The sequence below is a fragment of the Narcine bancroftii genome, chromosome 6 (genome assembly GCF_036971445.1).
Source record: "Narcine bancroftii isolate sNarBan1 chromosome 6, sNarBan1.hap1, whole genome shotgun sequence".
Lineage (NCBI taxonomy): Eukaryota > Metazoa > Chordata > Chondrichthyes > Torpediniformes > Narcinidae > Narcine > Narcine bancroftii.
In genome coordinates, this window is record NC_091474.1 from 48,746,487 (window position 1) to 48,769,046 (window position 22,560).

The 22,560-nt window shown below is 42.7% G+C and overlaps 1 protein-coding gene across 3 annotated transcripts in view; it reads left to right on the top strand.

The window, feature by feature from the left end:
• The window catches only part of ncf1 (neutrophil cytosolic factor 1), a 72,584-nt gene that overhangs the window by 34,670 nt on the left and 15,354 nt on the right, over positions 1 to 22,560 (top strand). For all 3 annotated transcript variants that reach the window (XM_069884942.1, XM_069884943.1, XM_069884944.1), the window contains 4 exons: positions 4,473 to 4,531; positions 14,035 to 14,157; positions 16,782 to 16,889; positions 19,667 to 19,784. In XM_069884942.1, coding sequence (XP_069741043.1) covers positions 4,473 to 4,531; positions 14,035 to 14,157; positions 16,782 to 16,889; positions 19,667 to 19,784 — 408 coding nt within the window. The remainder of the gene's footprint in view (positions 1 to 4,472; positions 4,532 to 14,034; positions 14,158 to 16,781; positions 16,890 to 19,666; positions 19,785 to 22,560) is intronic.

The window sequence follows — 22,560 nt, forward strand, 5'->3', positions numbered from 1 at the left end:
GAAGAAACAAGCCTTCCGTCGCGCATGCAGCCATCTTCAGAGCAAACTCCGGGAGATCCAAAATGAGTGGTGGACTAGCCTCGCCAAACGAACCCAGCTCAGCGCGGACATTGGCGACTTCAGGGGTTTCTACGAGGCTCTAAAGGTTGTGTACGGCCCCTCACCCCAAGTCCAAAGCCCGCTGCGCAGCTCAGACGGCAAAGTCCTCCTCAGCGACAAGATCTCCATCCTCAACCGATGGTCAGAACACTTCCAATCTCTTTTCAGTGCCAACCGCTCAGTCCAAGATTCCGCCCTGCTCCAGCTCCCTCAACAGCCCCCAAGGCTAGAGCTGGATGAGGTCCTCACCCAGGATGAGACATATAAGGCAATCGAACAACTGAAAAGTGGCAAAGCAGCAGGTATGGATGGAATCCCCCCAGAGGTCTGGAAGGCTGGCGGCAAAACTCTGCATGCCAAACTGCATGAGTTTTTCAAGCTTTGTTGGGACCAAGGAAAACTGCCTCAGGACCTTCGTGATGCCACCATCATCACCCTGTACAAAAACAAAGGCGAGAAATCAGACTGCTTAAACTACAGGGGAATCACGCTGCTCTCCATTGCAGGCAAAATCTTCGCTAGGATTGTACTAAATAGAATAATACCTAGTGTCGCCGAGAATATTCTCCCAGAATCACAGTGCGGCTTTCGTGCAAACAGAGGAACTACTGACATGGTCTTTGCCCTCAGACAGCTCCAAGAAAAGTGCAGAGAACAAAACAAAGGACTCTACATCACCTTTGTTGTCCTCACCAAAGCCTTCGACACCGTGAGCAGGAAAGGGCTTTGGCAAATACTTGAACGCATCGGATGTCCCCCAAAGTTCCTCAACATGATTATCCAACTGCACGAAAACCAACAAGGTTGGGTTAGATACAGCAATGAGCTCTCTGAACCCTTCTCCATTAACAATGGCGTGAAGCAAGGCTGTGTTCTCGCACCAACCCTCTTTTCAACACGGATGGCAGTCTCTTCGATCTGAGGCGCCTGCAGCTCACACCAAGACACAAGAGAAAATTGTCCGTGAACTACTCTACAGCTCTTCAGCGCTTGACGTCCTGCTTTGCGGAAACTGCCAAAATGTTTGGCCTGGAAGTCAGCCTGAAGAAAACTGAGGTCCTCCATCAGCCAGCTCCCCACCATGACTACCAGCCCCCCCACATCTCCATCGGGCACACAAAACTCAAAACGGTCAACCAGTTTACCTATCTCGGCTGCACCATTTCATCAGATGCAAGGATCGACAACGAGATAGACAACAGACTCGCCAAGGCAAATAGCGCCTTTGGAAGACTACACAAAAGAGTCTGGAAAAACAACCAACTGAAAAACCCCACAAAGATAAGCGTATACAGAGCCGTTGTCATACCCACACTCCTGTTCGGCTCCGAATCATGGGTCCTCTACCGGCATCACCTACGGCTCCTAGAACGCTTCCACCAGCGTTGTTTCCGCTCCATCCTCAACATCCATTGGAGCGCTTTCATCCCTAACGTCGAAGTACTCGAAATGGCAGAGGTCGACAGCATCGAGTCCACGCTGCTGAAGATCCAGCTGCGCTGGGTGGGTCACGTCTCCAGAATGGAGGACCATCGCCTTCCCAAGATCGTATTATATGGCGAGCTCTCCACTGGCCACCGTGACAGAGGTGCACCAAAGAAAAGGTACAAGGACTGCCTAAAGAAATCTCTTGGTGCCTGCCACATTGACCACGGCCAGTGGGCTGATATCGCCTCAAACCGTGCATCTTGGCGCCTCACAGTTTGGCGGGCAGCAACCTCCTTTGAAGAAGACCGCAGAGCCCACCTCACTGACAAAAGGCAAAGGAGGAAAAACCCAACACCCAACCCCAACCAACCAATTTTCCCCTGCAGCCGCTGCAACCGTGTCTGCCTGTCCCGCATCGGACTTGTCAGCCACAAACGGGCCTGCAGCTGACGTGGACTTTTACCCCCTCCATAAATCTTCGTCCGTGAAGCCAAGCCAAAGAAGAAGAGGTAAGTAGGTAAGTGTGGTGCAACAATACTTCTTTCTTCTTTTCTTTCTTCTTTGGCTTGGTTTCGCGGACGAAGATTTATGGAGGGGGTAAAAGTCCACGTCAGCTGCAGGCTCGATTGTGGCTGACAAGTCCGATGCGGGACAGGCAGACACGGTTGCAGCGGCTGCAGGGGAAAATTGGTTGGTTGGGGTTGGGTGTTGGGTTTTTCCTCCTTTGTCTTTTGTCAGTGAGGTGGGCTCTGCGGTCTTCTTCAAAGGAGGTTGCTGCCCGCAGAACTGTGAGGCGCCAAGATGCACGGTTTTAGGCGATATCAGCACAGTAAAAGGGCTCTGGGGCAGTCCCAGAGCAAACACAGTTAATCGGCTCCAAAGCCTACACGTGCATTAAGCTAAAAAAGTTCAAATACAAGCAATCACACATGCGCATGCACCAAAGAAAAGGTACAAGGACTGGGGCAAAGTGACAAAGGAGTGTGCAAGACCCCTCACCCAGCTCAGGGGTAATGACCTGCGGCAGGAGGTTCTGACTCCTGATGAGGTGCCCTAAATGGCTACCTTCGGGGGAAGAAACACAGCCTCTAACCCAAGTCAGCGGAAGACTATGGCTACAATGTGCTGGTGTCTACTGGGTTGCTGGTGATACCCTGGTCGGCCTAAGGGTCGGTAGCCCGTTCCCTTCAGGATCCACTGTGGCGACAACGACCCAGAACAAGTACAGGATTTGACCATATGACAAAGAGAGTGAACAATGGTGTGCTCAGGTTTAAATATCCCGCTCTGCTGAGCAGGGGCTGTGATGTACAGGGCCAGCCAATGACAGTGCATGCTTTGGCTGATGGGCAGGCACACACCTGATTGATAGGCTAGAGAGGCTGGGTGGTGCCTAAGAGATGATGGATTCTGTGTGGATTCCAATATTAGAGGTTTGGTTACCTGCCAATGTAACACTGTCACATTGCGTTAGTTCAACTGACCTAAAAAGGTTTTGCTGCTGATTTTCGTTTGTACTCGGCATCTGATGCCTCTCGGGTCAGTGTCCAACAATAGTCAACCAGCATTGATGGATTCCAGTTGCCCTGATACTGCTTTTCCACGGTCGCAATGTCCAAGTGAAACTTTTCACCATGTTTGTCACTGACTGTACCAAGATCAGTGGGGATGATGTCCACGTACGAATGCAGAGAATTAATTTTCAGTGACGTTGCACTTTATGGATTTTTTTAATGCTTGAAGTAGAATTAAAATATGACAGGAAAATTACTAAAATAGATTATATCCACATGATAGGAAAAATTTAAGGTGATATTTGTGGTCAGCTGCCCAAAATCCATAAAATACATACACAAGAGTTCAGGAAGCAAAATCTTTATTGTCCAGTGTAAGCAAATGACACATCTGCCCCCAGCATCACTGTACCACAGTGTGAGACAATGATAGACCCATTCATTCCCACCAGTTCTTTACCCCATATAACAGTGTTATGCAGTCTCCAGCAGTTCTGTACCCAGTGTTGCACAAGGACAGATCAGTCCGTACCTAGGCAATTTCCTAATGCATAAAACGTCACACCTGTCCTCAAGAATACTGTACATCAGTTGTGCATGACCGACCCATTCCCACTAGAATTGTACCACAGTGTTATTCAATGAAAGACCAGTCCCCACCAGTACTGTACTCCACTGTTACATAGTGATAGACCCATCCCCACCAGTATTGTATTTTAGTGCTATACGGTCACACACACGCTCAACTACTCCTGGGTCCCCTTGCATCTGGATATTTTCAATTTTCTTCCCATTGAAAAGATAGTCTGCCCATTTATTTTTCCTCCCAAAATACTTGACCATACCCTTTCTGACATTACATTTAATTTGCCAGTTCTCTGCCTATTCTCCTAATCTGTCTTAGCCCTTCTGCAGCCTCTCTATTTCCTCAACACTACCTGCTCCTCCGCCTGCTTTCACATCGTCTGCAAACCTGGCCACAAACCCATTCATTCCATCATCCAAATCATTAATCGACATCTCCGACCCCTGTGGGTCACCACCAGCCTTCGCAGTCAGCACATCCTCCTCTGCCATTTCCACTTCCTATTACATGATCGCACCCAGCTTTCCCAGAAAAGGTTCTGCTCTGCCCCTTTCCTGGTGGCTGCTTCAAGAAACTCTCCTGATGCACATTCTATGTCTCTGGACATCTCGGGAAATTAATGTTTCCTATTTCGACCATCATCTGTCTCCATATCTGTTCCTCCACCCCCCAGTGGTAGTATCTCGCCATCAGAGTGATTGTTCCTGATCTCTCCCCACACTGTCTTCAAGGTTCTTGTGCCACACCATTTATTTGTTTTTATTCCCCTTGTATTTTTTTTAGACAATGTTACCATTGCATTGCACCAGAATCCACTTCTCATGAATCATATGCAATACTTACAGGTCAAAAAAGACAGAAACCTACCTGCTTTCAAAAGGCAGACCAAGAAGCAGCTCCTCTGGTAAGTTTTTATCCAGTCAAACAAACTGCCCCTTCTGAGTAGTTTTGAACTGCAAATGTTGCAAACGTAACAGTGTCTGATGCTCAAAAGAAATGCATTTGGTCATAGGGTGCTTCAGCGACCCAGTTGTGTATCCGGGGTGCTGTCTATAAGGAGTTTGTACGTTCTCCCTGTGTGTGGATGGGTTTCCTCTGGGCGCTCCGGTTTCGTGCAAGAGTTGCAGGTTAATTGCTTTTTTGGAGGAGGGGGTAGGATATGAGTCTATGGGCTGGAAGGGCCTGTTACTGTGCTGTATGTCTAAGAAAGTAGGAATACGGTGGGAGGGGGGGTGTTATGGTGGTGAAGAAAGCATATGGATAAAGGAGGCAGTGTATGCCTGGAGGCAGAGAAGGTTGGGGAGGTCCAATATTAGAGATTCCCAAAGTGGGCACTGCTACCCATCTGTGGATGATGGAAAGATCCAAGGGGGCAGTGAGGAAAAAGGGGGCATTCTGGACTTTCAGTCTTGTTATTATTCACTTTGCTGCAAAGTTTAATTAAGCAGCCAGTGCAGTAATTTTCTGGCCAGACTCAGGATGGCAGCAGTGAGCAAAATAAACAAGAGCTGGTTACGGGGGCTTCCATATTGTACTGGCATCCCTACCCCCCACCCTGCTCAGTGCATCCACTCCTCCCCCACCCCACTCAGCGCTGCCACTAACCCCCCCCACCCCATTCAGTGCCACCACTACCCCCCACCTTGCTCAGTGCCACCACTACCCCCCCCCACCCTGCTCAGCGGCGCCACTAATTCCCCCCACTTTTCTCAGCACTGCCTCTAACTCCCCCCACCGCACTCAGTGCCACCACTATCGTCCCTCACTGGTGGCACTAACCCTCCCCCGCTGTAGTGCTCTATTATGGTGGGGGGGGGGGGGTGCTCGGGATGTGGCCTGGAGGTCAAGATCCCTGTTCAAGGTGAGTTCAGAATAGAACAAGCTTGTGTGCTGGACCCATGTTGAGATTAAGAAAGAGTAAGTGCTGGATCTTATTAAAAACTGTAAAATTGATAAGTCCCCAGGACCGGAAGAGATCTACCCTATGTTGTAATGGAAGGAATGTAAGATGTAGCTGGGGCATTGACAATGATCTTTGCAGGATCCTTGAACACAGGGGAGATGCTGGAGGATTGGAGAATGGAAAATGTGGTCTCCTTGTTTAAAAAGGAAATAGGGAGAATCCTGGGAATTATAGACCAGTGAGTCTTACATCAGTGGTGGGTAAACGATTGGAGACGATTCTTAAGGACAGGATTACAGTCTTCTCAGGGACAGTCAGCATGGCTTTGTGAGGGGAAGGCCATATCTCATGCGCCTAATTGAGTTCTTTTGAGGAGGTAACAAAAGAAATTGATGAAGCTCGGGCAGATTTTAGTAAGGCATTTGACAAGGAGAGGCTTGTTCATAAAATTATGAGTACTGGGATCCATGGAACCTTGGCTGTGAATTGGCTTGCATGTAGAAAGGGGAGCATAATAGTCGACAGAAAGTATTCTGCCTGGAGGTCAGTGACGAGAGGAGTTCCACAGGGATCTGTTGTGGGACCCCCGCTCTTTTTTTATTAAGGACCTAGATGAAGAAGCTGAAAGATCGGTCAGTGGATTTGTGGATAAAACTAAGGTTGGAAGAGGTGTGGATAATGTTGGATAAGGTTGTTGCAGGTTACAAAAGGATACAGACAGGATTCAGAGTTGGGCAAAATAGTGGTAGATGCAGTTCAATCTGGATAAGTGTGAGATGACGCATTTTTGGAAGATCAGACCTGAAGGCTGAGGGTAGGGTGAATGGTCAGAGATGCAGAAAAAATTCTTTAGTCAGAGGGTCTGTGGAACTTGTTGCCACGGGCAGCAAGGTATATTTAAGGCAGAGGTCGACAGGTATTTGATGAGGCAGGGCATCAAGGGTTATGGGGAGAAAGCTGGGTAATGGGGCAGAGTGGGAGAATGGATTAGCTCATGATTAGAATGGTGGAGTAGACTCGATGGGCCAATGGGCCTACCTGCTGCTATATCTTGTGGTCTTGAGATAGCTGTGTCCTATGTGGGTACCCATGGCTACCCCTCTCCATTCCCCCCAATCAATTCTCACACTTATTCAAAGGCTATCACTCAAAAACCAACATTTTAGGTGGAAATTCAGGGTTATTCTATACAGAGTTGTCCTGTACAAAGGCAGCAAGGAGCATAGGAGAGTAGGTAGCCATGATTGTACTGATTGATGGACTGAAAAGAACATTTGTACATCTCAGATTCTGTGTTTAGATTGTTACGAGCCCAGAGGACCCATAAACCCAGAAGCAATAGATATTCACCAAGCAATAGATATTTACTTAAACAAAAGTTGCTTTTAATTATCTTTAAACATGAAAACAGAATCACACTTTAACTTATCAATATTGACTTAACTAACCTAACTTAACCCCCTTCTAATTCTAAGCACACATGTATTTAATATGTGTGTGTAAGTTCAGAAAAGTTCTTTGGTTCACTGTCCAATCTCACTTCTCATTCCTCCAAGTTCACTGGTTGCAGGCAATTCTTATACTGTGCACAAAATTTAACATTTATAAAGTTCACCAGGCTTTGGTGCTTGAAAGGTAAATGGTTACCACTCAGGAAGGTTCTTGTTGGTTTTTAGAGAGAGATTTGTTGTACGATGGACACCCAACCACTTCAGTGTCTTGCTGACGAAACGCCCCCTTCAGGGTTCTCCAGATGATAACCTCTTTCTTTCAGGTCACCACAGAGTTCCTTCTTGTTTCTCCTATTACAAGTGAAATATTAGACAGCCAGCCAACTCCTCTTGCATGAACCGCAAGGGCTTTGACCAGGCTGAACTAGAACTCACAACATGTCTTCCAAATGGGGTTTTCCACAAGCTTGCCAGCTTGTCCTATTCTAGTCCCAGCTGCTGTTGCTGGCTGTAACACTGTAGAAGTGATCTCTCTCTCTCCCTCTGTCACTCTTTTTTTTCAAACTTTATTTATTTGAAGAATCATTAATACTAATACAAAATACATTCTATAAAGAAAATTTTATATGAGTATATATTAAAAACAAAACAAAACAAAAAAAATCAAGTCCCCACCCCCCTCCCACCTCATCAGCCAACTCTCTTAAGGAGAGCTAAAAATATATAAACAGAGACTAAAAGTATATAATAAATCAAAATATATCTAAATGCATAGATTCCAAATATGGTAACCACGTATTAACAAAAAAAAAGAATAATTGTCATGTAGATTATATGTGATTTTTTTTCCATAACCATACAAGGTTTCAATTCATTATGCCATCGCATTATATTAACCACTATATTATCTTTCCATGTACTTGCTACACATTTTCAAGCTACAGACAATGCTAAATATATAAATGTAATTTGAAATTTATCCAACCCTAATCCCTTTAAAGGAATCATATAACCCAGTAAAAAAAAAAGATGGATTTAATGGTAACTTAAAATTATATAATTTTTCCAAAATTAACTTAATTTCATCCCTGAATGGTTTTACAAGCACACAAGACCAAACAGCATGTAAAAAAGTTCCAGTACATACACCACATCTAAAACAAGAATCTGAATTACTAAAACCATATTTTTTCAATTTCTCTGGTGTTAAAAACAACTGATGTAGAAAATTATAATTAACCATTCCATACCGCACATTCGTCAATTTAGTAACACTATCATGACACATATCTGCCCAGTAGTTTTCTGGAAAAACAAAAGCTAAATCATTTTCCTATTTAAGCTTAGACTTCTCCCATTCTGACTTATCCATATTGTCTTGTAATACTTGGTACATAACAGAAATATAACCACTTTTTGGTATAGAAGAAATCAGAGACTCGAATTCCATCAATACAGGTAAAATCATCTCTCACCATGCATGTTTTTCACCAAATATCGAAGTTGATATTAAACAAATAAGAATTTTCAGCAATATCAAAATGCTCTTTCAACTGATTGATTGAAAGAAAGAAACTGTCCTTCTACAAAACAATCCTGCAATGTTTTTATACCTTTAGAATCCCAACTCTTTAAATGACTATTAAACATTGAAAAATAAATAAGCTGATTATTATATAATAGAGTTAAAATTGACAATTTAACTTTTGATCCTAAAATCTTATTTTTTTAATCCATAATTTTAATAAATGTTTTAATATCAGCATATTATATTCCCTCAACAAATTTACATTCCATCAAAATATAAATTGATACACCTCAACTTTAGAAATACAGGCCATCTCAACCTTAGCCCAACTCAGGGGCTGTCCAAATCTATCAATCTACTAATAAATTTCAACTGGGCTGCTTCATAATAATTTTGAAAATGATGTAATTGAAGCCCACCTAGCGCATACTTCCAACTTATTTAAGTTGGTAGTTTAACTTTCCATAAAAATTCTCTCATAACTTTATTTAAATCCTGAAAGAAACTCTTTGAAAGAGAACACGGTATTGATTGTAATAAATATTGAATACGAGGAAAAATATTCATCTTAATACAATTAACTTGACCAATTAAAGTTAACAGAAGATCTTTCCACTGAATTAAATCTGCTTTAATCTTTTTTTAATAATGGAACATAATTTAACTTGTATAAAGATTGATACTCAGAATTAAATATTTAGGAATAATTGTAAATACTATCAGACCATTTTAATTTTATAATATTTTTATACTCTGAATAATCTCCTTCTCTGACTAATAAAATTTCACTCTTATCCCAGTTAACTTTATATCCAGATAATGTTCCATATTGTTATAAACATTCCTGTAAATGTGGCAATGATTGTTCTGGGTTTGTTAAATATATCAAAATATCATCTGCAAACAAATTAATCTTATACTCTTCATCCATAACTCTCATCCCTCTTATCTTTTCATTCTGCCTTATTGTTTGAGCTAACAGTTCAATAGCCAATGCAAACAGAGCTGGTGACAATAGACAGCCTTGTCGAGTTGAACGCGTCAATTTAAACGATGATGAAACTTGACTATTTGTCACCACCCTAGCAGTTGGGTTCGTACATAAAGTTTTAACCCAACCAATAAAAAAGGGCCAAATTTAAACTTCTTCAATACTTTAAATAAAAAATCCCATTCGATCCTATCAAGGGCTTTTTCCGCATCAAGCGCAACCACCATTGTGTTGTTGGGCTGCTGTCGATATGCATTGACCAAATTAATCAATTGAAGAATATTATCTGAAGCATTTCTATTTTTAATAAAACCTGTTTGATCAACATGTATTAATTTAGGTAAATACTTAGCAATTTGATTTGCAACACTTTTTGTATTATTTTATAATCAACATTCAATAAAGAAATAGGTCTATACGAAGACACTTTCAATGGGTCTCCATCTTTTTTTGGGATTACAGTAATTAAAGCACTAGAGCAAGATTCTGATAACTCATGCTGTTCAGTCACTTGTTGTAATACCTCCTCAAACACCAAAGATAAATCTTCATAAAAAGTTTTATAAAATTCCACCGCAAACCCATCATCACCTGGTGACTTTCCGTTGGGCATTTCCAACGTAGTCGCCTTAATCTCTAATTCTGTAAACGGAGCTTCCAGATTCATAACATCCTCCTCTTCTAATGCTGGTAACGCTAACTTAGATAAATAAGAATAGAACCACTATCCTGTTTCCCCTCAGAAGTATATAACTTTTTATAAAATGAAGAAAACTGGTCATTAATTTCTGAGGTTTATAGGTAGTTGTTAAATTCTTTTTTACAGCATTAATAATCCGTGAAACCTATTCCTTCTTTAACTGCCATGCAAAAGTACTTTATGTGCCCTCTCACCCAACTCATAATATTGCTGCTTAGATCGATTAATGAAACATTCAAATTGATAAGTCTGCAACGTATTATAATGCAATTTCAATTTAGTCAAAGCCACTTTTTTAAAAATCTTCTGTCACTTCCTTCTGAAATTCCTTCTCCAATTCATCAATTTGCTATTCTAATTCAAACCTTTCAGCCATATACTGTTTCTTAACTTTAGTGGTATAATTAATAATCTGTCCTCTTAAATAAGCTTTTAATGCATCCCATAACACGAAACGACTTTTTACTGAATTAGCATTTTCTGATTAAAAAAAAGTAATCTGTTCTTTAACAAAAATAACAAACTCTTTTTTTTTCAACAACATTGTGTTAAATCTCCATCTATAAGATGAACGTACCACTTCTGAATTTACATAAGTAAAAATAATAAAGAATGATCTGATATAACCCTGCTTTTATATTCTGCCTGTGATACCCTTCCTTGTAAATGTACCGATACTAAAAAAAAACTATTCTAGAAAATGAATCATGTCGAGACGAATAAAAAGAAAAATCCTTCTCTGTAGGATTATCCCTTCTCCAAACATCCACCAAATTTAAATCCTTCATCAAGGCCCCAATTTGTATTGCCATCTTTGATTTCTTTATACTTTTTGGGGATCTGTCCAACAAAGGATCCAAGACACAATTAAAATCTCCCCCAACTAATATATTTTCATTAGCTTGATTTAATAACAAAAAAGCATCCGAAATAAAACACTCATCGTCCACATTAGGTGCATAAATATTAAGCAAAGTCCAAGATTCAGTAAAAATTTTAAAATTTACCTTTAAAACCCTTCCAGCATTCCCTTCCATAGTTTGCAACTCAAAAGACAAATTCTTATGAATTAGAATTGCTACACCCCTTGCCTTAGAATTAAATGAAGAAAATTACACATGCCCAACCCAATCTCTCTTCAACTTCAAATGTTCTTGTTCAGTCAAATGTGTTTCTTGTAAAAAGGCATTATTAATTTTCATTTTCTTGATATAAGCCAAAACTCGCTTTCGCTTAATCGGATTAAGAAAATGTATTTAGAAAAATTTTTAATTATCTCCCCCCCCCAAAAAAAAACACTACCCAAAGGTAGTAATGCCCTAAAAAACTGGGTGTGGTAAACCCCACTAGTGGCAGATGACTATCAGAGATTTCAGTGCCATCCACCCCCCAGCCAGAAATACATCATTCACATCAATACAATTCAGTACTGTAAATATATTCAACCCAATGACTCTATTCCCATTAATTGTTCCGGGTCTTCAATGTCAATAAGACTTTGTGTTAAAACCTCTTTCTTTTCATTTTTCCCATTTTTCCCATTCTGCCCATTTCCATTTCCATTTGCCCTCTTTTTAAGCAATGGTGGCAAAACTCTTCCATGTCCTCGTAAATCCGGTAGTGAATCAGCAAAAACTAATGCATCATGATCATTCTCAAAAAATTGAGATTGAAAGTTACTATAAAAGACCTTTAACACAGCAGGATATCGAAAAGCAAATTTATAACCCTTCCACCACAGTACTTCTTTAGCAGAATTAAATTCCCGTCGTTGCCTAATAATTTCTTGACTCAAATCTGCGTTTATAATTAAAAAAAAAAAAAAAAAAAAGCTCTGCTATTCTGGATCATCATTTGTCGTCCCTTCTGTCCCGCCCACCGTAGTATCATTTCTCTGTCCTGATAGTTCAGGTAACGAACTAAGACCGCTCGTGGTGGTTGTCCCAGTAACGGTTTCTTACCTAACGCTTTATGTGCCCTCTCCAATACTAATCCTCCTGAGAAAAACTCTTTGCCCAACACCTCGGGAATCCAACTCTTGAAAAACTTTTATGGATCAGACCCTTCAATGTCTTCTGGAAGACCCACAATTTTTACATTGTTTCTCCAACTTTGATTTTCCAATGAATCAATTTTTTTTCAGTAAGTCTTCTGGATTCCCCAATCCACAAACGAATCTTCCACTTTCTCTATTTTTTCCTTATTACGTTCAACTTGAATTTTACATTCAGAAAAAGCTGTTTCAATTTAAAAAAAAATTCTTGCCCTGTATCTACTGATTTAATACATTTACTGACATCCCTCTTAAGTGTAGACATATCTTCAGACATATTAGATATTTTAGTTGTCACATCCAGAAATCCTTGAGTCATTTGTTTAGACATATTGTCCATATGATAGACAATCCCTTCCAAAACTGTACAAACAGACTCCATTCCAGGTTCCAGTTCCACATCTTGAGGCCTAGCTTCTCAAGACTCCACCTCCAATTGTTCCTGTGAACTGCTCATTAAAGGTAAGTCTTTTTCTTCTTCCAATGTTGTCGAGCCCTTCCCGGTGTGGCTGTGGGTTTGCACACCCCCCCACAGCCCATACGCGGTCCAGTAATTCACGGACCCTGGAGGCACTGCCCATGCCCGGCAAGGCCAGGGACTGCGCAGAGGTAGCTTCCAATGCCATTCTGCGCATCCCTTGTTCACCTGACGGCAATCTGGGCTCAAGGGCCCTTCTCTCAGCCGAGTCGCCCACGTGTCCGACATCGTGAATGCGCGAATCAACTCCGGCCGAGCTCATCAACATGCCGGCGCCATCTTGTGGAGACAAGGTTGGTGCCGGTATAATATTCAGCCTGACAGTAGTTCTCTGTGCCTTGGAGCTTCCAAACGACAATTCCATGGCTTCAACTGGACAGGTAGGCCTCAATTCTTCAGCACTTTTAAAAGGTAATTTCTTCTGTAATTGAGCTTTCGTTTTTTTAACATTAGTCGGCATTGTGACCCACTAATGTTCCCAAAAATAAAAATACAACTTTTATTCACTTAGATAAACTTTAAAGACAGGTGCTTAAAACACTGGCTGAGGAGGAGTAGGATCGCACGTCTGCCCTCTACGCCATCTTGCCATGCCCCCTCTCTCACTCTCTTAAAGCCTGTTTGACTCTCTCTACTTGCAAAACCACATGACCCTCTTAGAACAGCTGTGGTTCCAACAAAATCTTTCCTTTGTTGCCTTTTTGTAAACAACAACCCATTAGTGAAGTCTCTTGGGCACTCTCCAAAGCTCTTGCAAAAGCTGTGGAGCCAATATGTCTAGCATTAACAGAGTTCCAGTATTTCAAATAAGATCTGTTTTAAAGTGTTGGTATGTGATCTACTCTAACAAACCTTTCCCAATTTATCTCCCAAAAACATATTTATAATCTCTGTCACAAGATCTAAACTTTATTTTTCAAAAAATATAGACATACGGCATGGTAACAGGCCCTTCCATCCCAAGAACTGACCAAGTATCCCATTTAACCTATAACCCCATTCATTTATGAATGGTGGGAGGAAACTGGAATAGCTGGAGGAAACCCACGCAGACAAGGGGTGAACGTACAAACTGCTGACAGATCGTGCTGGACTTGAATCTGGATCACTGGCACTGTAATAACGTTGCACTAACCACTACACTCCATTCAGATGTTCCAATTCAAAGCCACATGAGAAAAGCCAAGCAGCCCCCGCTTTGTTAATTAATACCAGATATTTTCGTTGTGTGGGAAATACTGACACCCTTTGGTTTGGCCAATGTTCTGTACCCTGGTATTAACCTTGTTCTTCTTTTCTCTAGAAATCACAGGTCCAATGGTGCTCCAAACATATCGTTCAATTGCAGATTATCGAAAGAATTCCAAGTATGAAATGAGCATCCAGACTGGGGATATGGTGGAGGTTGTGGAGAAAAATGAAAATGGTGAGAAAGTCTCCTTCCTGAATGGTCCTCCTGAGTCCTGACCAAGTTGTGTGTGGTTTACGTTGATCATTGCTGGCGACACGGACGTGGCAGAGGGTTGAAAGCTGGCAATGTTGTCTTTGTATTTGTGGACCTTCCCATGAAATAATGTAACTCTCCAGGAATGTGGGCTGTTCCCAGTTCCCAGCAATGACTTCTGACAGAAGACCCTGTCCTACTTCCATAAGACATAAGAGGAGGAATAGGCATTCCACCCCACTGTTCAACCCATGAGCTGATCCATTTTCCCACACAGCCCCATTCCCTATAACCTTTGATGCCCTGAATAATCAAGAACCTATCAATCTCTGCCTTAAATACACCCTGGCCTCCACAACCTCCTATGGCAACAAATTCCACAGAATTTACCACCCTCTGGCTGAAGAAATTCCTCTGCATCTCTGTTGTGAGCGGAAGCCCTTCAATCCTCAATTTTTTTTTTTCCCCTGTTGTCCTAGACCCTCCCACCATGGGAAACAACCTTTCTACCTTCTCCATCAATCAGCTTCTGCCTACTCCACTCCTCCTACCCCCCCCCCCCCCCCATCTTTTTGTTTCGACGCCTGCCAATATCATACCTCGATGAAGGGCTCAAGGCCAAAACATCAGTTACTTACTTTTATCTTTGCTACATAAAGGACACCGTTTGACCACCTGAGTTTCTCCAGCATGTTGTGTTTTTAATTCAACCTTTCTCCATCTACTCTGTTCCAATGTTCAAAATGTTTCAATGAAATCCCCCAACTCATTCTTCTAAATTCCAATGAGTTCATGCCAAGAGCAGACAAACAGCCCTCATATAATAAATTTTTTATTCCCTGAATCATCCTTGTGAACCTCCTCTGGAACTGAGGAATCTGGAGGAAGGCGGTTGAGGGAAAAGGAACCCAGGACTCAGAAAAATGTTTTAAACATGTTGGATTTTAGCCAAACAGTTAAATAGCCTTTCAGCTAAATGGAACCTCTAAATAAATTTTATCTACCAATAGTATTGATTGGAGATTGGATTTTTAGAGGTTTCACTCCAGAACCTATAAAAGGACAGTGGGAAAAGGGGTGGGTGATCAACTGCAAGTGGAAAGGGAGGAGGGCAGGTGGTCCCCAGAGCATTGTCCTTTGAGGAAAGCAGGTTGTCCATTCCTCATCACGTTGTCATGGGTCTTAGGCTGTGAGATCTTTGGAAGACCTGCTGCGACAGGATGAACCTGTCAGGCATGTGAAGTGTGTGAGTTCCGAGGGTAAATCAGGGCCAGGTTGAAGATTAACAATGTGAGCTCATTGGGGGCCCAAGGACAGCAGTTAAATGGGGCCAAAACATGTGGGTGATGGCTTAAATATAAACTACTGAGGAGCAGGACATTGTGGTTGGGTGAATCAGTGAGGAGGATGGTGACATTCAGAACCGTGGACCTCAGGGATAAGCACCGTTCATGATTCATTAACGACTTGAATGAGAATGGTTACTGATTAGTGATGATCAGTGATGTTACGATTGCAGGGACTTTGCGAGATTGTGAATTTGAGAAAAACAAATGTGTGTAGGAAATACACAATAATTGGTAGAATATTAAGGGTTGTTGGTGAACAGAGAAGATCAGTCGTCAAAAGTACCAATATTGATTGAGAGGATGGTGAAAAATATGTATGTTATTTTTGCTTTCATAAGAATAACAGAGTTGATGGGGACTTAATAAAGGTGTACAAAATATAAGAGGACAGCCAGCACCTTTTTCCCAGGGTTAGAGTAGCAGACATCAGAGGACCCTTGTACAAGGTGAGGAGAGTAAAGTTTAGGGGAGACGTCATGGGTAACCTTTTTTGCACAGAGAGTTGTGGGTCTCTGGAATACATTGCCAGGGAGGGTGGTGGAGACAGGTACAATAGGGACATTTAAAAGAATCTTAGACAGGCAATGGATGCAGGAGAAATAGAAGGTTATGGGTGTGTCGTAGGGAAAGTTTATTGAATAGGTTATTATATAGAACCATGAAAGATGACATGGAAGAAATGGACCCCTCAGCACTTCTGGACTGTGCTGACCTATTATTCTGCCTCGTCCCACTATCCTTCATCTGGACCATATCTCTCCGTACATCTCCCAGCCATGTTCCTGTCCACCTCTGGTTTTCCCTTCCTGATCTTAACAATCACCTCCTTAGTTTTAGTGATATTGAGTGTGAGGTTATTGTTGGTTTTAATCTCCCTCTTTCATTTAAAATTATTTTTATTGAGTTATTGAGCTATTACTGTTGATCTGGTGATTTGTCTGTCAGACACTGGGTGGTGAATGTTGTTCTGGTGAGTTGCCTGTCAGACACTGGGCGGTAACTGTTGATCTGGTGAGGTGTCTGTCAGACACTGGGCGGTGACTTGTTCTGGTGAGGTGTCTATTGGACACTGAGCTGTGACTGTTCTGGTGACTTGTCTGTCGGACACTGAGCTGTGACTGTTGTTCTGGTGACTTGTCTGTCGGACACTGAACGGTGACTGTTGTTCTGGTGAGTTGTCTGTTGGACACTGAGCTGTGACTGTTGTTCTGGTGAGTTGACTATCGATTACTGTGCTGTGACTGTTGATCTATGCAGGGTGGTGGTTTTGCCAGATGGACAATCACAAGGGTTGGCTGCCAGCTGCATTCCTGGAGCCTCTGGATGGACCAGATGAGAGCGAGGAGCAGGAGCCCAACTATGAAGGTGAGTCTTTGGGTGGCCCGTGCTCTGAATTCACCTGAGCCTGTGCAGGGCAGCCCTTTGTAAAAGATTGTGACATGATCTCCCAAATCTTACCTGCTCTGCCTTGGTTGATGAAGGTGAAGACTCCTACGTCCTGTTCACCCACTGATTTTTCTGTGATGCCACCTTCATGGATATGCCCCAAAATTCCTCTGTTTGTCAACAATTCCTTTGTCCCGAGCATCTGTTCTGCATGCTTCACAAACTGTGTAAACTCAACTATTGAACCACAAGGGACTGAATTTGAAGCTCGTGTGGTCTGTAAGGAGTTTGTATGTTCTCCCCATGACCTGTGTGAATTTTCTTTGGGTGCTCTGGTTTCCTCCCACCCTCCTAAATGTATGGGGTTGGTAGGTTCATTGGGTATAATTGGGTAGTTCTAGTTTAGTGGCTGGAGGGGGCTTCTTCCATGCTGTGCAATCCCTTCCTCTCATGTATCTGGGCAAATGTCTTTTGAACTTGGTAATTGACCCTTCCTCTGGCAACTCAACTCGCACTCCTCATTTTGAAAAGTTTGTCCTTTGAATCTTTTCTCTCTCACTTTAAATCTTCTGACCTTTGGGAGAAGATTATGAGCTTATCCACGTTCCCCATGACTATCTCTTTAAAATCCTCCCTCAGACCCTTACACTCCAGGAGGAAAAGTCCCAGGCTTAACAACCATTTCTCATAATTCATGCCCCTCCAGTCATGGGAATATCTTGATGAAGCTTTTATCACCTTTTCAGCTTGACGATTGATCACTGGGCAATCAGAATGGCCCACAGTTATTTGGATGTGATCTCACCAATGACTCGTACAGCTGGAACATTTTGTTCCAACTTTGTACTCATTACCCTCTCCAATGAAGGCAGGTGTGCCAAACCCCTTCCTCACCATCCCTTCTACCTGTGCTGTCATTTTCAATGATCTAGGTACATTTCCCCTGGGACTCTCTGTTCTACCACACTTCCCATGGCCCTGCCATTTATCATCCAAGTCCTGGGGGATTTGGTTTACTAAAATATAACACCTCACACTCATGAATTAAACTCTATCTGGCATTCCTTAACCCTCTGACTCAGCTTACCAAGATGCCATTGTAATATTTGTTAACCTTCATTATCCACTGTACCACAAATTGCAAAATACTTCCGTGCTCATTCACCACACTGGACTCAACACTGAAACTTGCACACACCACTGCCCACAGGACTTAAAAAGAACTCAGCGAAGTTTGTGAGACACGATTTCCTATGCTCAAACCATGCTGATTGTACCAAATTAGCCCCTGCCTTTCAAAATTCTGATTGACCCTGTCTCTTGGAATCCCCTCCAATCACTTGCCGCCCGACTGACATTGTGCTCGCTGGATACTTCCCTGGTTTGTGCTCTAGTACTTTTTCCAAGTAAAGCACAGCATCAGCCATCCTTCCACTTTCTAGCATCACACCTACATGCTCAATGAATATCTCTGGCAGGACTCCTGCAATTTCTTCCTTCATTTCCCATAATGTTCAAGGAAACATATGATCAGGTCGCAGAAACGTTCCTACCCTTTCACCTTTTTTTTATTCCAGACCTCCTCTTCTGTAACATGGACCCCCTTGACATCGCTATTTATTTCCCTGAGTTCCCTTGTCTCCATGTCTGGCTTCACAGTAAATACAGATGAGAAATTCTTGTTTGGAGCTCTCCTGTGACTCCATGTAGATATGACATTGTTGATCTTTAAGGGAACCTATTCTGTCCTCAGCTACACCTTTGTTTTTTATATATTGGTGGAACCTCTGAATTCTCCTTGACCTTATCTGCCAAAGGCATCTCACATCGTTTCTTTGCCGATTGAATTCCATCTGCCACATCTCAACCAACTTGGAACCCTGTCTATATCCCGTTGTAACCTTCGACAACCTTCTGCACTATCTACTTCTGATCTTCATGTCATCTGCAAACTTACTAATCCACCACCCCATTCTTCATCCGTCATTTATAAAAATCACAGAGGGCAGGGGTCCCAGAGCAGAATTCTCCAGAACACCACCAGTTACTGACCTCCAGGCAGAATATGCGCCATCTCCCACCACCTTCTATCAGCAAGTCAATTCTGAATCGGTGCATCCAAGTTTCCATGGATTTAATGCCTTTTTAGTTTCTGGGTGAGTCTATCAGGGGGAACCTTGCCAAACGCCGTCATTCACCACTCTATCTTCATCAATTTCTTTTGTCATCTCCTCAAAAAAACAGTTACTCTCATGATGCATGATGCAAGTTGACTATCCTCAATAAGACTAAGCTGGTAAAACTTGCCCCTAAGAATCCTTTCCAATAGTTGGCTCACCATTGACATCAGACTCACTGGTCTATAATTCCCACAATTCTTCCTCTTATTGTTCTTCAACAAGGGGACTACATTTGCCTTTCTCCAATCCTCTGGAACCTCTCCTGTGGCCAGGGAGCATGCAAAGATCATTGTCAATACCCCAGAAATTTTTTCCCTCACTTCTTGTAATAACACAGGGTATATTCCATCCAGTCCGGGGGACTTATCCATTCAAATGTTTTTTTCAGAAGCTCCAGTACCTCCTCCTTAACTTAGACGCTTGTCAATGTTATCTCTCTGGTGAACGCTGAACCAAAGTATTTATTGAGGACCTGCTACAAGTCGCTCCTTGGAGTCCTTTGAACAAACTTGCAATGCTCAATGTGAATGATATTCTACAGTTTGTGTTGGATTTTGACCTTGTCCAATGCTGCAGGTGAGCTTTATAAAGTCATTCGAAGCTACACAGCTGTACAGGAGGATGAGATGAGCCTGAAGGAAGGGGAACTGATTGACGTGATCCATAAGTTGCTGGATGGGTGGTGGGTAGTCCGGTAAGTGTAAAACATGCAGTGAAATTAATTGCAGAATTTCCTCTTGGAGCTAGATGATAGACTTCTTTGATGTGACATTTTGCAAGTCCACAAATCTCCCAGAAAGCTTCTGCAGCCAAACAATTCATTGTTAAGTGTTATGCTTGTAAAATGGGGAAAGCTCCCCTAGATACTTTGATGAAGGGTGAGAGGTGATTTAATGGAGATGCTGAAGAATATCGGAGCATCAGGAGTATCAGAGCCAGGCTGAGGAACAGCATCTTCCCACGGGCAGTGAGAATGCTGAATGACCAACAGAACTGCTCACACTAGCCATCCGAGACTCTCATAGGTACGAAACAATGTTTGTTTATGTATTTGTATAGATGAAACACTTGTCCAGTTTCTGTGTTACTTGTCTGTTATGTCTGGTTGTGTATCTGCACCGAGGACTGGTGAATGCTGTTTTGTCGGGTTGTACTTGTACAATCAGATGACAGTAAACTTGACTTGATTTTGAGGAGTTTACGTGGGGTGGACAGACAGCACCTTTTTTCCCAAAGTGACAATAGTAAATACCAGCGGGCATCTGTATAAATTGAGTGCAATAAAGTTCAGGAGAGATGCCATTGGTGCGTTTTTTTAAATCATTTACTCTTTTACTCAAAGTGATGGGTGCCTGGAATGTATTGCTGGGTATGGTGGTGGAGGCTGGTACAAGAAGGACATTCAAAAGACTTGGATAGGCACATGGATGTTTAAAAAAAAACGGTTGTAGCGTGTCCCGAGGTTATAGCTCGGAAATAAGACACACACAACAAGGAGTGCAGTTGACACTGATTTAATGAACTGGCTGCTCCCTTTTATATAGTCAGGCAGACCCTGGTTGCCATGTGACTGATCGATGTGACCCATATTCCCTCAGGCTCTGATTGGTGTCCTCACCACTGCCATCGGCGATTGGCTGGATCGGCCCATTTTGCTGCAGCGTCGTCAACAGGTGTGGTTTGTGCCGCCCTGGGCGCTGATTGGTCCTTTTGCGATCCATCACCAGTGATTGGCTGACTTAGCCCATTTTGCAGCGGCCTATGGGAACAGGCCGCTGACGCCTTGTGCAGCCTGCTCAATTGCTGTGTTCGAACGGCGTCTTCTGTGTCGGCCTGTGGCGACGGCCGCGGACTGCTCCAAGGTTATGGGTACGTGGTTGGAAAGGGTTAGATTGTTGTGGAGCAAGTATCCACAGGTCAGCACAACATTGTGGGCCAAAGGATCTGTACTGTGCTGGTAATGCTGCATGTTCTTTAGAGATATCCATGAGATTGGACAAGAAGATATGTGGCCCTTGAATCCACAACTTTCCAATGATGTGAGATTGCTTGTATTGTGTTCTGGGTGAAATGATTTTTAGTTTTTAAAGAATCATACAATCATGCAACACAAGACCAGACCCTTCGGTCCATCATATCCATGATGCCTAGTTCATCCTATCCCATTTGCTCTTATTAGGACTGTGTCCTTTCCAAGTCCAAATGTCTTGTAATTGTACGCAACCCTATCAGCTCTTCTGGTAACTCGCTCCACAGGCCCATTACCATTCCATAAAATATAGGGGCAGAATTAGTCCAGCTGGCCCATTCAGTCCACTCTGCCATTCCATCAAAAGCTTATCCTTCTCCCACTCAGCCCGAATTCCCACTTTCTCCCTATAACCCTTGATACCCCGACTATTTAGACACTTATCAATATCTGCCTTAAATACACCCAACGAGGTGGCCTCCAAAGCTGCCCATGGGAGCAAAACTCCGGAGGTTCACTACTCTAGTTAAACAATTTCCTCTGTATCTTCTTTGTGTGAAAAGATCATCCATCAGGTCTCTCCCCTCAGACCTTACATCTGTGCCCTATTACTCGAGATGGGAAAAGGACATTGGTCATCTATATCTAAGCCCTTCATAATTTTATAAATGTCTTTAAAGAGGTTGATAGATATGTTGGTGTAATAAAATAATGTGTCATTAGGGATCCAGGTGGCACAATTAACATAGCAGTTAACGCAACACTGTTGGAGTGCTGTGACCTGGGTTTTAGGAGTTTGTACTTTTTTAATATTTTAAATTTTAAATCTTGACATACAGGATGGTAACAGACCATTTTGGCTCACAGGTCTGTGGTGCCCAATTTACAATCAATTAACATACAGGCCCTGGTGCATTTCAAATGGTGGGAAGAAACTGGAGGCCCTGGGGAACTCTCATGCAGACACATGGAAAGAATGTATAAACACCTGACAGACAATGCGGGATTCGAACTCCAGCTGATGCTGCCAAGTTGTCCCATTTATGGCTAAGCCAATCATGCCTCCCCAATTGAAAGCTGAGCTGTAATTGCTGAAAAGCAGTTTTAATGTACGTGTTGCTGTGATCGAGGTGATCGAGGGCCAAGTGGAGAGTCAGTGAGGTTGCATCTGCCGTGGAGCGAGAGTGGCGGTAGGCAAATTGCATTGGGCTCAGTTCTTTACTTAGGTCAGAGTTAACGCTGGCCATGACCAAAACATTTAATCACTGTAGATGTGAGGGCTACTGGGCAACAGCCATTGATGCAGCTCACTCTGCTCTTCTCGGGCACTGGAATGAATGATGTCCTTTAGAAGCAAGTGGGAACCTCCGACTGCAGCAATGAGAGATTGAAAATGTCCATGAATACCTCGGCTTGGTGGTTGGCCCAGATTTTCAGTACCCTGCCAGGTACACTGTCAGGAAGTCCCCTCTTGAAAGGTGTTCTGTCATTGACCTCAGAG